Raw genomic sequence first — 15,136 nt, 5'->3', positions numbered from 1 at the left:
CACTAATTAAGTTATCTTGACAATATTGCAGCACTTGTCTTCCTCATGTTTTTATGTGTCTTCTGGTCAGACAACACTCAGTTAACAGGGGGTTATCAATACAAGCTGAACTGTAAGGACCCTGGCATTAGAACTACCAGTGTGTGTCCACTGATTATTGGGGAAGGAAGGGGGAATGTCAAATCACTGTTTTTTTACAAGACCATGCTACTTTTCATAACATTTCAGGACTGAGGGCTTTAAGTTGGAGAATAATTTTTACAGAAAAACAAAGGACACAGACAGAAAACTCACTACAGAGCAATTAATATTTTATGGCTAGCAAATTCCAGCTTGGCCTGGTTGCAAAGAGTCCTCACTAACTGGCTACTTAAAGAATGAGGGCTCTGAATGTTTCTTGCTGGAGTTCCCATTTTGTATCAATAATTACACCTTGTCTGAAGCAGTTATTTGAACTGATCATCTGAAAGGGCTTCTGCTCTTCCCTGACATCTCTACCGATAGCTGAAGAGCAAGTCACTGATCCAAATTCTAATTATTACAGTACAATAGCTCAAACTGCTAACTCTAAAGAGTACACTGTTGCCTTTTGTATAGGGAAGGGTTGCTTCATGAAAAAGTTTGGAAAGTCTTGTGTTCATCCAAACGTGAAAAGAAATAGTTTGAAAATCATAGTAATGTTTTCTACAAAGTTTGACTCAATATTTGGTAGACAAAGAGTTGCCCATGTTCCTTGCATTTATAGTGTGTAAACAGGAAAAACATCAGGATGCTATAGAAGTGCTGGACTGAGAAATGAAAATAAAGGCATTAGTGTGTTCATTGATATTTGGATTTTACTAATTTACAAAACTGGAAAGACACTAGATATTTTAATAACAAACAAGATGAAAGGCTTCTTGATCACAATCCTAAATATTGTATTAGAGGATCTGCATAGTGAAGATCAGTGAGAAAAACAATTGCTGAGAAATAGGGAGGATATTTACAGTACCTCTGTCACCATGGTTTTCAAAAAGAGTAGAAATGGGAATCCCAGGACCTGTCATTAGAATAAGAAGGCAGTTTATAGTTTGAAGACGGAATTTGGTGATGGAGTATGTATTACATTAATATTGGTAACTGACAGGTGTGAAAGAGCTCAAAGTTGATACACAAATCTGAATCTTCTCTGCTATATAACCCACTAGTCCCTGCTGCACCAAATACATAAGGTACTGTGTGTACACAGACTCGTATACATATAGGCATTGCTTAGCAAACATAACAGAAGTAACTTTAAATCTACTAACAAATTCTTCCTCCCTAGAGATGAAGTGACATCTAGTTAATACCTGAGATGTGATTACATAAGGTGAATGCAGAATTAACAATGCGAAACACTCTTCTGAGAACATGTCACATCATATTTGTGAAGGTGAGTGGCTTTCATATGGTGATGACCTTACTGACTATTTTGTGCAAGAATGATTGAAAGGTGTTATTATTTGCTACATTTGCTTCTCTGCTCAACGGAAGTTCTACGGAACTCTTCAGCTGATCAGTCAGTGCAGAATCAGAAGAACAGTAAACTTTATATGAAATATGCAGAAAGAAAACCTTTTTTTAGATTGTGACTTCACTATTCTTTGATTACCGCAATGGATGAAATCTCAGATCACTGACACCACCTAACTTATTTCAAAAGAGCTAAGACTTCATTTAATACTTCTGTGTTACAAGTGGTTTCAATGATCACACATCCTGATGAACTGAATTTTTCTTAGTTCAGTTATTAAAAATGTTCTCAGGTAGTAAATATCCAACATTTTGTGGCTGATGCAGGTTTTAATAATTCCAATTGGGAAACACATTGTAGTACTTTCTTATAGCTAAGTTTGATCACATGAATTGGAAATCAGTGTGTGTTTCTAAATCCTGCTCTTGCTGCTGCAAGACTTTGATGAGCCAGATTAGAATCTGTTTTGTGCCATGAAGGACTTTCACAAATTTGTTTTTAATTCTAAAAATCCCATGATTTTTGTTGAAAAAGTAAAAAAAAATATAGAGTGAAAATATTTGTATTTTCTGAAACTTTCCCAAGATTTTTGGACATGGAAAAGTTTATTTCTGGAAATCCCTCCTGGTTATTGTGAATTTTCTATGATTCATCTAGCTATTGTTTGGGATAATCAGTATAATCTACACCTCTGATAAATCTGAAAGAACAACTGATTATATCTTTGGTCCCATGCTATACATACCATAACAGATCAAGGCATAATACTTAGAACGTTCACTGAACCTTGCTGTATAATAGTGGCATCTCCCTTTCCTTAAATTGCAAGTAATGCATTGTTTTCTGATAGGTGTACTTCCAATACTGATTCTAGGAGAAAAATAAAATAAAGTGATATTTATTTTGCTACAGCTATCTCCACATGTGTTTGGCTCACATTCTAGAACACAGGCACTGTACTTTCAGAAGAGTTCAATTGAAAAATAAAAGTTTTCCCTTTTATTCATTTTTCTTCCCAAGACTATATTTAAACTTTAGAATGCTATTTCTCCTCAATTCTCAGATATAATCTGAGTCAAGATTTAGTTAAAATAGCTTGTGAAATTACACTTTAAACATCTTGAAGCTAAATTATTTTATTGACAAATCCAGAACTATCTTCTATCAACCTAGTATCATTAAGATAGTGTTGGTAACACTTACTTGTAAATATTCCTTCTTCCTGGATAGCCTTCAAATTCATTGCTTGAATAGAAACTGTAAATTCATTTATATGTTAATAAATAATCCATAAAGTGATGACCTATGAACCAGCATCAAGATGAAAAGCCGTCTTGGAAGTTAACTTAGACTTTTTGAGATTTCTGCATGTGATGGAAGAGTAAGTTAAGCTTATATAGCTTTCATCTTAATAAATCTTTGCTAAAACTCTGATTAGATGACAAATAAATCATATAAATAGGAGTTCTATCTTAATTCTTATAAGCTAATCACTGCAATTATGTAAGCTGTTTCTATCTATATAGTAAGCTGAATGAGATACCATAAAAAGAGAAGTAACTGCAAATTTTATGAGGGTTAACCACATGATTAAATTTAAGTATTTCTAAATAAGTCTCTCTAAGATGGGTGATTGAAAATAGAAAAATGAGGGCCACTTGCAAAGAATCTCCCATAAGTAAACCAAGTTTGCAAACCTCTGCAGTGCCTTTGCATACAAATTAGTTGTGGATGCATTCATATACTAACAAATTATACCTAGTTACAACTTGATGAGTTAACAAATGCTGTTCAAATGATTAAATGTTGCTTTTACTGACAACACTCACAACCTGTTCTCTTCTTCATGATACTTACATTGCATCATTTGTTACTCTGAAAATGTATATTGCCTCCCATTCTCCACTTGTAATTTGGATTGCATTCTCCTGTGAAGCAAGACATATAAGTTACTGAATATTGTAGAATTATTTCAGGAACTTACAGTAGATCAATGTACAACACTTTGCTTGACTTACCACGGAGTCATTGATGTAATGAATATGCTTATAACCATTTTTGTCACTAAAAATTTTGTAGTATGAACTGCTGTCTGATGTAAAATATGGTGTAGAAACAAAGAACTGAAACAATGGAAGAAAAATGGTAGATGAGACGTAAGTAAGACTGTCCAAGCTGTTTAGCAGATTATAGTATACATACTAAAAGTAACAAGACTATTTAATCAGTTCAGATGGGACAAAGTACTTTGCACAAGTGTTTACCTGTGATATTCAATCTCCCAGTCACTACGTACTACAATTTGTAACCTGCGATCTCAGATTTCTTAAGCTAATAATATAGAAACCTCAAGTACTCCACAAATGCAATCTCTATAGTTTTAAGTGAGAGAATTTGTTTGTATATTCTGAATGACCTTTCTTTAGTTACTTCAAAATAGGTAGAGGTGATTTTTTAAAAATAAGTTTCTGAATAAATAATGTTCATGAACGGTGCCAGGCTGAAAATCATGTGGACCACAGAGTCTGTCTGATTCACTGAGCAAATACAGCACTAAGTAAATGGATATCTGAAGTTTCCCACACTATTCCACTAATGTTAAAGAACAGATTATCCTAGATTGAAATCCCATAAAGGCTAAAGCAGGGATTTATGCATGTGTGCAATTCCTTTAGCTCTAATAAAAACCTGTCATCACAACCTCAAGAGAAGTGGAGAAAAAAGAAAGGGACCAAGTAAAATAACTAATGCTTGTAAATGTGTAATTTTCACTTCAAATAAAAACATATCTCTTAAAGGACAGTGTAGTGAAAATTGAAACTCTCAGTGAAGTCCACTGCAGGATATTCAGACACAGTGTGAAGTTCCCTGTATTGAATTCTGGTAACTTCACCTATCTCAGGAGTAAACATAAGCAATAATACATATTCACTGTTAGGATATATGATTGTAAATACTGATTTCATCCTCTTACAATTTCCTTGCAGGTTTGTTTTTACTGTGAGTTCCCAAAGATCGGTGTTATGTCTCTTCCAAGATAAAGGTTACTGGATAGAGAAAATTTCTTTTGCTTAGGGGAAACTGCAGAGAAGTATCAACTACCATTTTAAGTGGAGTATCTTACCCTGAAGGTATCTCCCTAGCTGAAGATGTGTAGCACTTGGCACTAAAACTGTGTTCTGAATGGACAGGTTTTATTCTTAAAATTCTATGGTTTGACCGATCTTATCTCTTGCCTAGTGACATCAGAGGAATTTTACATCTATTCTTTGCCTCCAGGATGCTTCTAAGAATTTCATATGAATCTACCTCTGTTCGTGACTTCCCTCCCTTCAGTATAGTGTCTAATCACTTGGTCTAAGATTTGCAAAAGACAGAAAAAGGGTTTTTAAACTCAGAAAGCAGGTAGCCAGATACTAGGTCTAGCACAGCGTTAAAAGTCTCAATCCTACATTGCAACAGGTTTAAGCAGTGGTGTTGTATGACTCAGAATGGTGCTTCATGTTTCAAAACACTGCTGTGAAGATGCAGAAAGCTGTAGCTTTTCGTTAAATCAAAATAGAGTACAACAAGAAAACCTACTCCGCCTGCCCATCCTGTTTGACTCTCTTCTATGTGCTGTTGATTCTGAAAAACAAAATCAAATGTACACTCTTTAAGAAGTTCAAGAATGAGTTTATGGAGATCTAAAATCTTCGAATAAAAAATCTGTATGTGCCTGCAAAAGAGAATTTTAGAATACTTGCTATGAAGTTTCAGGGACTTAAAGATTGTCCGAGGTAAATAATATTACTGTATTAATACCATTATGTTAGTTAAACTATTATTTTTTTAACAGCTGCCATCAGAGCTAAATAAAATCTAAAGTAATTGTTTTAATCTTACGCAACAATTTCACCGAAAGCAAGAATTAACAACTACTTCATCTCATGAATTTTTCAGTAAGAAACCAATAACTTCAGGAATAATAATATTAAAAATCTGTGTTAGATTCTCAGCTGGTTTCATTTGACAGCTTTTCAAAGCTGTGATGTTGGTTTATAACAGTGGATAACATGACTACTAGGTATATCTTTTACAAATAAACCTTAAAACCCTTAAAAATACAAGCCAAATACTTTAACTAAGTAAAGTACATAGAAATCAAGGGTCTTCATATTTGGTGCTCAGCTTAGAGATATTAAAGGGCCTGGTTTTCAACACTTTTAAAAAATCTCACAAATAACATATTCAGAAAGAAGAAATAAGGATTGGCAAAGATGACATAGACAGTAAAAATCACCCAAATTATCATATCCTGAGAGTATGAATACAAGTTTAGCAGGTCTTAACTCCTTGTAACATTCTTAAATCTGAATTTAAAAAATATTTGTACTGAGCAGAAATGGATCAGTACCTTCTGCAGCTAAAGGTGCTTTTACATTTGTGTTTATTTTACTTATAAATCTTCCAGTGTATTTTCAATACTTTCCTAAGACTTTTTCATTGAAGAGTGTAATATCTTGCTTGTTGGATGGAGCAAGTGATTTAATATTTAACAATTCTGCATTCAATGTATTTCTTTTTTATCTTGCAAACTTTTCTTTATACTGTTCATTTAATACAGTATTTCTTCACAATCTGAAATAAATTCAACAAATTTGCTTTCTAAAGAATATGGTTTGTATTTGTTATCCTCCATGTAATCTCATCAGCATTCAGAATCATGCTTTTTTCTTTTCTACCTAGTCCCTGCAAAGTGAGTTATTTGAGCAAAAGTTGTAGGTACTTGCCCCTTAGAAGACTATTTAGTACTTTGCAAGGGCTCCATTGAGCTATGAACTCAGAAGATGGATTTTATTTCTTTTTAAGATAAGAAAAATAGGATGTATGGTTTTATATCTGCATACTAAATTTATTTTCCTTTCTTTAAATCACGGCTCAGATCTTGAGGATATAGTACATTAAGGATATATTTAAATTCTATCATATAAGTAGTCCCATTGACTTCTATGGGACTTTTCTGTGTATTAAACTATTTACAGAATTTAATTAGAGAACTGTCATCTTCATAGGAAATCCCAATTTCACAAACACATGCCTAGCTGCTTCTCACATGAATAGTTCCACTGAAGTCATATTGGTTTCTATGGTCTATCCACATGAGCAAGACTTGAACACGTGAACATTTCTGATGAATTGACACTTTAATAACATCTTGTAGATTATATTTTGCTATTATTTTCAAGTACATAAAGCCTAGCACATTTATTGTACATTAGAGTCTCCATTTAATCTGAAATCAACAAGAGAACTATTTTTGCCAATGGAAACGTAGAGAGATATACTTTCTAACGGCAAATAGAGCTAATGCAGCACTCCCATCTGTTCACACTCCTTCAATTGGCCATTTGTGCAAGCTTTAATGTGATAAAAGCATTGTATCACTGTATAAATATAGAATTATAGAAACGTCAGTAGTGACTCCATAAATAAGGTTTCATGGAGAAATGCAATTAAACAAGGATCATGAACACAGTCCTGCAAGATGTTAATTGTTCTGGTCTGGTTCCAACAAAGCAATTAAGCACATGCTTAATTTTAAACACATAAATAGACCTAGTGAAATAAATAAAACTGCTTACATGCTTAAAGTTAAGCTTGTGTTAAAGTACTTTGGTGGATTGTGGTAGAATCCTAGAACTCTTCTTTTTTTTTTTTCTGTACGTTAAATTATTTAATTATTAAAATGTAGGTTACTTGGAGGCCAGATAGAGATTCAGCGTTAATGTACTTATAAAGTGGAACAATTACTTAGGAAGCACATCCAGTGCTGCAGTAAATATGTATTTTTTCCTAATAAATTAAGATATTTCTCTGTGGAAAATTACTTCAGTGATAATGTTTTTGAAAGAGCAGGACCTTAACTTCCATTTAAATTTGCAATTGTCATACCATAGAGGAATAAAAATTGTTTTCAGCTTGGAAAGGCTGTGTCAATCAACTCTGATTTTACAATTTATCAGTTTTACAGAACACTTCTGTGAGTATTCTTGCCTTTTATTTCCCATTAGTTCAAGGTTTCAACCTAACGAATGCTAGTTTTTACAGGTGTTCTGTAACATAAACTCTAAAAACAGGACATGCAAACAGCATCAATACTAAAAGACAATAAATAAGACTTCTGTACTAGAGTTACTGAAATTCAGGGTTATCCTTTCCTTCACAATCTGTATGACTTTATCACTGTCTGCAGTCTTCAGGCTTTACAAGATCTTTGAAAGAAATATTTCCGCAGAAAGGCTTCTGTATGTAAGGTCTACAAGTATTTACACATAGGTATAGACAGCTAGGCCATCTAAGCTATCCTTCTGCTCAACAGAGCATGGTTTTCTCTCTAAACAGTCTTGATGATAGAATGATGCATTTAAACAGAATGCAGAGCTACTGTTGCAATTAGCCCGAATTTTTCTTTTCAGATCTGAAAAAGGGATTATGTTTCTGAAAACTTGCCTGCTTTCTCCAACTATATGACTTGGTAAGACAGAGGAATTTCTCCCTCCTGAAAACCTGCCTTACTTTTAATCTGTATGTTCTTTCAACTAATTTAACATTAATCATAAAGGACATGACTTAGTCAAACTTAGTATGAAATTTCAACATAGTATAATAAGATTTTCTTTAAAAAACAATAAAGATCTTATATGGTTCCACTTTTGAAGATGAGGAAGCAAGAAGGAATTAAAAGACAGTATTGCAAGCTGCTCAATAGCATTCTTCTTATTTTTGTTGCTTTGATTGTTATTTAAGGTTCACCAAAAAAATATTTTGGTGATTTTATTTCTTGCTGGTGCAATTAAAGATTTTTCACCCCTCCTCCAGAATTAAAGTATTGAAAAAGGTACCACTAGTAGCTAAAAGATGGATGTGATCAAACACTGGAAAACACAATTATCGCAGGCACACAATTATTTTCTAAAAGAATTCAGGACAAGATTAAATATACTTCTGCAAGTAAGTCAGAACAACTTGTGCACAATGAGTAGGTCTTAAAAGAGCTACAAAGATGGGATTAGAAAATGCTAATTTCAGCAATGTTAAATTTGTGTTTCCAACTTCATTACCTCTGGACAGTCCCAAGTATTTGAATTTTCTTTGAAGTCACAAATAGCTAAGACTGAAAAATTCTGGATTCTCTTTAGCCATTGCACACAGATTCGACTATCTGTTACCCAAGTAAGCCAAGTAAAATAGTGATCACTAAGAAATAAAAGAAAAAAAGAAAGAAATGGTGGTTATTAAAGAACAGAGATATCAAAGCATTGCTACAGATTGTATCCCGCATATTGCTCTGTGGAAGACAATAGCAAAGCTTCCACTGTCTTAGGCATTTTTTTTGTCCTTTGTAACAATGTATCATATGGACAGACAGAATCAAAATACATCTCTAGTTAGTTTCTGATCCATCTAGGAGATGAATATGGCACTCCACTGTCAGAAACAGAAAACAACTCAGATGTTCAAGCATTTAAAACAATTACACAAAACCTTTTTTTAAAAAAGAGAAGATATATTTGAGGGCACGCTACCTGGATGCTATAACTGCAGGAACTGGCACCTCCTTGGGATCAAACACTTCAGAGTTAACAGTGTCTACAATAAACACTTTAACAGTAGGATTTTTTGCCCCAGCCTTCAAAGAAAATGTATCAGGTTATTCAAATCAGGCTCTGAACATTTCAGATCAAGGAAAATTACAACACTTTTTGCAGGAAAGGAGATAGGTTACAAAATATGTATTCAGTTGAGTGTCATAGGGCAAATGCAGTCTTATAAGAGCTCAGAGTGACTCTACAGCAGTAGTACATTCCTCAACTTTGTATCATTTCATACCTAAAGAAGAAAACCTTTTAAACAGTCAAATTTAATGCCTTTCTATACAGAAAATGTGCTTGATGGGAACAGCATTCTATTTGCAATGTGGATCTTTTCAGCACACACTACACTTAACTTTGGCAGTATATTCAGATGTATATTCAGACGACTGCAAGTGCTCTTTGACATCCCAGCTGTGAAATAAAAGTGTTTAGCTCAAACTCATTTCATGCTTGCTTATTCATTGCATACATTATTAGTTTTTTAATTCTCCTCCATGTGTGGTCTAAAACATCCAGTTTTACTTTAGAAATGTAACCCAGCTGACAGGTGACTAACTTCTTAAGATACATTAACATGATCACTGGCAATCATACAAACATGACAAGAGTCAGTAGAGCTCTCTAATACATGCTGAAGAAATGCCAACCCAAAATCTTCTTGCCTTAGATCTGGCACTTGAAAGCAGTTAAAATCCAAAGCCCCTTGAGATCAAAAAGCACTATGAAGTGTGCAAATAAACTGAAGCTGTCATAGCCTTTGTTTTTCAAAATGAAAAAAATGTCTCATAAATCATTTACTGTACTGAAAAATAACAACTTAACACATCACAATGAATTGAAAAAAGCAAGGCTTGATCATGCAAACATGCACTTTTGCACATGCTTCTTACTTACATGAGTAATTCCATTTATTTCACTGATATTAATAAATATCTACAGTTTTGAATGTAGCTATACCTTTTCAGAACTTGCCCTAAGTTTGTTTTCTTTCATTAATGCAGGCCACAACGGAGTTAACCACTTAAATAGAACTATTTTTTAAGCACAGTTCATTTTATCATTGCCATAACTCTTTTCTCAACAGAAAGTCAAAAGAATGAGAAAACATACCTTTGGGTATGGGATAATTATCTTTCTAGGATATTGGTCCTCACCAAAATATGAATATTCAATAACTGGTACATCAGAATCATTAAATTGTACATATGCTAAATATTTTCCACTTGGAGACCACCACAGTGCATATTTTGTCGCTAGCATTTCCTCTGAGGAAAAAAAAAATATTCATAATAGTTTATATCACTGTAATCTATCTATCTTCTAATCTATTTTAGCGTTCTATTCTTAGCAACCTAGACACATAAAGAGAGTTATACTAAATAAATAACACCAAACATATTGCAATACTTCTCAATTCCGAAAGGCCTTAAGAACTCCCAAAAGAGGCACCCAGATCCCATTTAACTCACTTGGGTTTTTCCTGTGTGCATGTGTTTTTTTAATTTTTTTGGATCCAAAAACTTCCACTAAAGCTTAATTTCCAACCACTGCCTGTGCAGCAGAAGAAAGCCCAATTTGTAAAGTTCTGATATAGTTTCAGTACAAAAGACTCAGGATTTTGGTTATACACTATGAATAGAAAATGCAGTCATTGTGTGGCAAATAAATACGAAAATGAAGTAATCTTTAGGGCGGTGAAAATAATGTATCAGCACAGGTATTTTAGAATGAATTGTGAGCACCAGGTAATCTAAACAAAGCACTTAACATGCTAATTTTTGCTCTTCAAGATTTTCTTACCTTCATAGACCCAATCAGGAATCCCATTAAATATTTCATTCTGTTTTCCATCACTAGTTATTTTAATTGGTGCCTCTCTTGGACTTTGTTTCAAATAGATATTGTTCTGATATACATACACCTAAAGACAAGAAAGTGTTTCTTATGAGTATAGGCACCAATAACAGGGGTTAAAGTAAGATCTTCTGCAATCAATGCTCTTACATTATACCAACCAGAAGACATAATAAATACAAAATAGGAAATAAACACTACACTAAAAGCCCTTGCAAATTCTGCAAGAGTGGGTATTTCAGTAAATAAATTATACTTTACAGGCCAAATTCTATGTTCAACTATGTCAGAATAAATCCTAAACAACTCCTTTGATTTTAATAAACTTCAGAGAATTCTGTGGCTACCTCTGGTGTGGAAAATCATGAAAAAAAAAAAATAATCTTTGAATCTCACTTAAATTGCTGTGTTTTTTAAAAGACCCTTAGACAACATGTTTTGTGATTTTTCCTTTTGGTTCCACCAAAAGTAGACGATAAAAACAAATACACAATGACTAAAGAGAAAATAATTGGACTCTTCTAAACCTGTTAAAAGGCCTTGGTAAAGAGAGATGAGATAAAACAAAGTTTTACTTTGTCTGGGCTTGTTTGTTCCTTCCTAGTAAATTAGTTACCAAAAGAGAGCTCTTGCAAGAAATGCTTGCAGGCCTTGGGTACCTCTAAATTTCAATCAAATGAACGGACATGTAGTTAAGAAACCAGCACCAGAAATACCACTTCCTTAAAAAATCATGCCCTTTCAAGCTATAAGCATTTGTTACCAACATCACTGTAACCTTTTAACTACTCTGTGCTTTAAATGAAAAACAAAGCAACTCCTAAAACTCTCAGATACAAGCACTATTGTATAAAAACATCACAGACTATTAGTACTAGGAAGATAGGAACTATCTTCATTGTGTTCTGTCTTCAGAATTCTTGATAAAGAAAATAACAATATTTAATTTCATTGAGAAAACTAATACTTTCCTATAACATGGAAAAATTTTCCTAATAAATTGTCCATTCATATTTAGCACACCCCCTGGATATTTTCTGAAATTAGTATGATTTTTAAAAATTTTTTCTTGCACAAATATGTTGTCAATACTGGATAAGTAGTGTAAAAAACCACTAAATAATATTGGGCTGATGCTTTGGAACTAAGAATAAAAAAAGTTTATAAACTTGTTACTATATGCAGTAAGTCTATTACAATTACTGAGAAATACATACTTGGTTATCAAGTAGCTACTAAAAAAAAAAAAGAAAATAACATTTTTTGTAATAAGAATCTGGCAGCCATTTCCTGGAGTAAAAATTTTAGAAAAGATTTTAAATACTGCATCTCTAAATCTCCATAGTAAATTCATGTGTTATACAGCATCAAAGAAAAACAGATTGGTTTTTAGGCCTTGAAAATACATTTAATCTTATATACAATTATGTTGGTTAATTCTTGATAAGAGACTGGCTAGTAATGTAGCTGAGAACATGTATTCTTCTATTGAGACACAAGTTAAATTTTAACGAGTTAAAACTGTTTTCTTTGCCATTCTTGCTCAAAACCAAGGTTAACACACACAGGCCTGTCAAAAATATGGCCTAACAAATAATAACCAAAGGCAAATAAATGACTTCTAGCCACACAAAGCAAAATCATTCTAGTGCTTCGTTATCTTTACTGACCAATTTGTGTCCAACGGGTGACCAGGATATATACTGAATTTTATGTGGAAGCTGATTTTCTGTTACAAAACCACTAAAAAAAGGAAAGAAGTTGAGATGGCTTTTTGTGCACAGTGCAAATGGATCATTATACTGTACATTCACACAAAATTCATGAAGGGCTATATTTCTAACAGCTTATTGTTTCTGAGCAAAGCAAAATTAAGGCAGGCAGTGAGACATGCAGTAATGTGATGGTGTGCACCAGTGCTGGTAAAGGCTTGCAACTCAACCCTTTGAAAACATATTCAACAGCCTAAGAAGCCAGCCTTCTCTCTTTCTAAATACTGCACAAGCATCTACAGTCATCGCTTTATCTGCAGTCTGCATTACAGTCTCAGCAAGTTATGGGGAAATATGAACTCAGGATATAGCATGCTGAGGCAAGCATAACAGCAGCAGTTACAGCATTTCTTAAGGATCACGACTCACATGCAGTACCTCTCTACTCACATTAGCTTGCAGCAATCTTTTCCTGTCACCTTGAGCGAACAGTTGCCCAAGAATGGAGCAGCTCAGTGCAGCCCCTGTTGCTCAGAACTAAGAAGCATTTGCTCACACTGCTACTTATGGCACAAAAAGGTGACTGGGAAGGCAGATGGCCTCCTTTGAACTTGGGTGGAAAGAGAAGTAGTTTGGGGAAGATCTTGGGAAAGAGACCAAATGCCGTGGGAGAAGCTGTAAACTTTTGAGGAACCCAGAATGCACTGTTACAAGATCACTGGAGTGCTAAAGGACATGTGAGAGTTTTATGAAAGCTAAAGATTAGATCACCCACGAAAAGGATGAATTAGACAACAGGAGGGCATGGAGACATCAGGTGTGAGACTGAAGTGGACTCAAGTAGCTAAGACAGGGTGGGAGAAGATTAGGCAAAGAAGAAAAAAAGATGAGAATCCTGAGCAGTGAAAGTTTTAGGGCATGAAATATAAATCAATCCAGATACCTGGATGAGCAGATGAAAGGACTGTATGATTTTCTTAGAGGGCATTTTTTTCAAGGAAACAAGTAACCTGATAGATTCAGGCAAAAGCAAAGCAGGGGGGTAGTCACATCATTACTAGAGAGTTTTCCAGTGGAAATGCTCACAAGCACATCACTACAGAGCATTCACCACAGCTCTCTGTAAGAAATACTAAGCCTTACCCATATATGAGATCATAAATGTGGTATGATGCTGTATAAGAATATCTCCACAGCTGCAAAAATTAAGCAAGAAAATAATATTATTAACTTGGAAAAAAATAATCTAATTAAAAACAATCAGCTGCCTTTTCACAGCCTACCCCTTTCTCAAGAAAGTACCAAGAAACATTTATCTATGGCAATCACAATCGACAAAATACTAAATGAAACCTATGATTTCATTAAGCGATATATTAAAATAATTACCTTTGAATAATTGCTTTCCAGAGCTATGAAATATTTGTCTGATGACAACACATAATTTGAAGCATTAACTTGTTTCTGAAAGATTAAGAAGTCGATTAGATTCTAGTAAAAAAACTTTAAATAAGGATTTGATGAGTCAGGTTTTAGTCCACTCACTTTTAAACTGGTACTTGAAACCCCAATGCATTTTGCTGCCTTTTTATTAATTGAAAAGGTACATACCATTGTGCTGTTAGTCATGATGGTAGTCGGGTAGTTCATTTCAACATTGTAAAGAATAATATCATCTTCTGCAGACTGATGAAGATACTCATTATCTTTATAAACAGATAAAAGGGCTGTTACCTTGCATGGAAGATACTATAGAACAGATCCGTATTCACACTCCTGTCCATAAATAGATTTTGAGTAAATATCTTCTTAGATCTACATAAAAATGTTTTTCTTCTAATGATGCCAAGGTACAGAGTTATCAACAAACTGTCTTCAGGGTTCTTGAGTGCTTTCTCAAGATTACACACTGCACACAGAATCAGCTAGCTAATTTTATAATTAAGCACCAGAGTTTATTCTCAGTAATGTCTGATCAAGAATACCAGGGACAGACTCATTAGAAGGTCAGGATCACAATTTAAATGTTTTAAAGAAAATATTTGAGAACTTTTTTTCTAATTTCACCAGAACATTCTCATTTTTACAGATTTTGCAGATAACAGCAGTACCATCTAACTGACACTACATAAGTGACACTGCCCTTACTTGCACAGGTCCTACAAAGTGAGGGTGAGTAACCTTCAATGAGAACAGAATTTAACCCCACCTATGCTCAAGACGTGAGCCATAGATTGATACAAAATGAAGATCAGAATTTTAGTTTAACATCATTATTTTCACTGCTATAAAGACAGAAAAGGAATTACATACCTGGCATAGCTAAAGAGAGAGAGAGAGATTTTTAACAGTTTATGGAATAGAATCATTCATAGAATTGTTCAGGTTGGAAGAGACCTCAAAGGCCATCAAGTCCAACTGTCTACCCAACACCA

The 15,136-nt window shown here is 34.0% G+C and overlaps 1 protein-coding gene across 1 annotated transcript in view; it reads right to left on the bottom strand.

Annotated features, from left to right (window-relative positions):
• The window catches only part of FAP (fibroblast activation protein, alpha), a gene marked incomplete at its 5' end in the record, with an annotated part of 32,342 nt that extends 17,319 nt beyond the window's left edge, over positions 1–15,023 (bottom strand). The window contains 15 exons of the mRNA XM_009700367.1: positions 995–1,042; positions 2,244–2,368; positions 2,702–2,755; positions 3,356–3,426; positions 3,517–3,621; positions 5,081–5,125; positions 8,602–8,737; positions 9,067–9,170; positions 10,246–10,400; positions 10,936–11,056; positions 12,660–12,732; positions 13,845–13,897; positions 14,091–14,165; positions 14,313–14,407; positions 15,015–15,023. Coding sequence (XP_009698669.1) covers positions 995–1,042; positions 2,244–2,368; positions 2,702–2,755; positions 3,356–3,426; positions 3,517–3,621; positions 5,081–5,125; positions 8,602–8,737; positions 9,067–9,170; positions 10,246–10,400; positions 10,936–11,056; positions 12,660–12,732; positions 13,845–13,897; positions 14,091–14,165; positions 14,313–14,407; positions 15,015–15,023 — 1,269 coding nt within the window. The remainder of the gene's footprint in view (positions 1–994; positions 1,043–2,243; positions 2,369–2,701; positions 2,756–3,355; positions 3,427–3,516; positions 3,622–5,080; positions 5,126–8,601; positions 8,738–9,066; positions 9,171–10,245; positions 10,401–10,935; positions 11,057–12,659; positions 12,733–13,844; positions 13,898–14,090; positions 14,166–14,312; positions 14,408–15,014) is intronic.
• Between the last annotated feature and the right edge of the window lie 113 nt (positions 15,024–15,136).

The sequence above is a fragment of the Cariama cristata genome, unplaced genomic scaffold (assembly GCF_000690535.1).
Source record: "Cariama cristata isolate BGI_N322 unplaced genomic scaffold, ASM69053v1 scaffold12515, whole genome shotgun sequence".
Lineage (NCBI taxonomy): Eukaryota > Metazoa > Chordata > Aves > Cariamiformes > Cariamidae > Cariama > Cariama cristata.
Note: the sequence above shows the minus strand (reverse complement) of the source record. Positions and strands in the feature narration are given on the sequence as shown.